Raw genomic sequence first — 3,117 nt, 5'->3', positions numbered from 1 at the left:
TTGAGAATGCACCTAGACTCGAATATGACCAGACAGCATTAAGAAACAGGTTGACTTTATAAAGCCAATAAGTCACCTAGGAAACCCAGCCAGATGCCTTGCTTACAGACTTCCTAGCACCCTTACTGGGTGAGTAAAGAAGGTCACTTCTTGCAAGTGCAGGAACATTGGGGGATTTTGAGAAAAGAGCAATTAACCCAAATCTGTAGATATTGCAGACAAAATCTGATGACAAGTATTTGGCTTCAAGTTTTAGCCTTGGGGAGCTATTAAAAGTTCAATCTGGAAATTCCTTATGAAAAGTTCTAGCAAAGCAGATTTAAAAGAGTCTATAGACTCGTGCGTGAGGCGAGCGGAGCCAGAGTCGAGACCAGAGGCCGAACTCGGGATCTGACAAGATGGCCGGGCTGCCCCGCAGGATTATCAAGGAAACCCAGCGTTTGCTGGCAGAACCAGTTCCTGGCATTAAAGCAGAACCAGATGAGAGCAACGCCCGTTATTTTCATGTGGTCATTGCTGGCCCTCAGGATTCCCCCTTTGAGGGAGGGACTTTTAAGCTTGAACTATTCCTACCAGAAGAATACCCGATGGCAGCCCCTAAAGTACGTTTCATGACCAAAATTTATCATCCTAATGTAGACAAGTTGGGAAGAATATGTTTAGATATTTTGAAAGATAAGTGGTCCCCAGCACTGCAGATCCGCACAGTTCTGCTATCGATCCAGGCTTTGTTAAGTGCTCCCAATCCGGATGATCCGTTAGCAAACGATGTAGCAGAGCAGTGGAAGACCAACGAGGCCCAAGCCATAGAAACAGCTAGAGCATGGACTAGGCTATATGCCATGAATAATATTTAAAATCGATCTGATCATCAAGTGTGCATCACTTATCATGTTCTGCCAAGACTTCTTCCTTTTTTGTTTGCATTTAATGGACACAGTCTTAGAAACATTACAGAATAAAAGTCCAGACATCTTCAGTCCTTTGGTGATTAAATGCACATTAGCAAATCTATGTCTTGTCCTGATTCACTGTTGTAAAGCATGAGCAGAGGCTAGAAGTACCATCTGGATTGTTGTGAAACGTTTAAAAGCAGCGGCCCTTCTCTGCTTTTATTCATTTCCCCCATCGTGGTTAAGCACTGTGAATGAAGGTAGTTGTCAGGGTTAGCTGCAGGGGTGTGGGTGTTTTTCTTTATTACTTTTTTGAGGGGGAGAGGTAGTTTTATTTTAATTTTATGGGCTCCTTTCCCCCTTTTTATGGTGATCTAATTGCATTGGTTAAAAGCAGCTAACCAGTTCTTTAGAATATGCTCTCTAGCCAAGTCTAAATTTATTTAGACACTGTAGATGGACAAGCTTGATTGAACCAAAATGGGAACATTAAACAAACATCACAGCCCTCACTAATAACATTGTGACTTTGCTGTCAAGTGTAGAATCCTTCCTTCAAGAAAAAGCTTGTGACCATTTTGTATGGCTTGTCTGGAAACTTCTGTAAATCTTATGTTTTAGTAAAATATTTTTTGTTATTCTAAAAAAAAAAAAAAAAAAAAAGAGTCTATAATCAATCAATATTCTTATGGCACTTACATAAATAATCAGGCCAAACTTAATGAAATTGGTCTTAATTTGGCTCTCTTTGGAGGAAATGCCGGTGATTTTAGAGAAGGTATGTTTGCAACACAGCTTTGTGGATATTAGATTCTAGTTCTGACTTACTGAGGGTTTGTTGTCTACCTATAAACTGGACTGGATATTGAATTCTTCTGGTTTCCTCAAGTAGTTGGCTACAGCTTTACAAACTAACATTTCCAATTTTCTCCCATCCTTTTGACTTGGAATCATGGAGAACTAGGCTGCCCTTTTCCGAAACCCTACAAACTGAATATGAATGACTTCATATACACTTGAGAGAAATCACCACAATATATAGGCAATCTTCATGCCTGCTGCTCTGTGGGCCACATTCACAGAGATCAGCAGAGACATTCGAACTACAAACCAGGTAAATCAGACTGCCACTCCCTGCCCTCACTCTATCTGAAGATGCCTTCACCATGACATCTAGAAGTCTCTATCGGCTGCCCTCAGAATCAGAGACTGGTTTATAATTTGCTCCAATCATTAGCCATTCCTTTTCTTTTGTTTTCATAGGAATGCCTCTTAATACATGATTAGTAAGCAGATAAGCTAATTTTGAACATACCTGCACCACCACCTCCTAAAAGGAGCTTGATTGAACTGACATTGTCATGACTAAGACTGGTTCAGCAAGACAAAATAATCTACCAGCTCAACTTCTAAAGTGTAAAACTTCCAGGGAAGTTTCAGAGGAGGGGCCAAGGGCAGCTGCTCCAAAATGTGCTGCTTTTGTATATTATTTTAAATAAAAGTTACTTAAGAAACCAATCACAGACACCTGGGTGGCTCAGTTGTTTAAGCCTCTGCCTTAGGCTCAGGTCCTGATCTCAGGGTCCTGGGATCAAGCCCTGCAGGGCTCTCTGCTTAGCAGGGAACCTGCTTCCCCTCCTCCCCGCCCCACCATCCCTCTGCCTGCCTCTCTGCCTACTTGTGATCTCTCTCTCTGTCAAATAAATAAATAAAATCTTTAAAAAAAAAAAAAAAGAAAGAAACCAATCAAAAAGAGCATGCTGAGCTCCCACTCCACTTTGTCTCTAAAAGCAGAAATAAATCTCCCTTGTGAAAGGTGCCCTTTTTGTACCAGGAGATAAAGAGATCTTTATCACCAGGAATAGGAAATTCAGAGCCAAGAAGCCTATATAAACAATCTTGCTACATTTTACTAATTTACTAACCCAGCCCAAATTCTGCTTAGAATTCCTTACTAACTAAAGCTTAGAGTTCCTTACTAACTAAAGCTCACTAAACATAAATGTTCTTTATCCTGTCAATGCCTCAGGGATTTATTGCCTCTTTGTCTAAAAAGTATAAAAATTGCTTGCCTTGGTCGTTATTGGGCCTCTGTGTGCATGTAATTAAGTTTTTTTTTTTTTTCCTCTTATTAGTCTGTCTTGCATCAATTTCATTCTTGGGCCACCAAGAAGAACCTTGATGGACAGTGGAAACTATTTCCTCTCCAACATCCAGAGCAAGT

At 40.6% G+C, this 3,117-nt stretch overlaps 1 protein-coding gene across 1 annotated transcript; it reads left to right on the top strand.

Moving 5' to 3' along the window:
* The first annotated feature begins 340 nt into the window (after window positions 1-340).
* Window positions 341-1,556, top strand: LOC125105556 (ubiquitin-conjugating enzyme E2 N). The gene has a single exon (XM_047739132.1). It carries the CDS (start codon window positions 399-401, stop codon window positions 855-857), a length of 459 nt encoding a protein of 152 aa, XP_047595088.1. The 5' UTR covers window positions 341-398; the 3' UTR covers window positions 858-1,556.
* Window positions 1,557-3,117: the final 1,561 nt, after the last annotated feature.

Source organism: Lutra lutra, chromosome 7 (genome assembly GCF_902655055.1).
Source record: "Lutra lutra chromosome 7, mLutLut1.2, whole genome shotgun sequence".
Taxonomy (NCBI): Eukaryota; Metazoa; Chordata; class Mammalia; order Carnivora; family Mustelidae; genus Lutra; species Lutra lutra.
Note: the sequence above shows the minus strand (reverse complement) of the source record. Positions and strands in the feature narration are given on the sequence as shown.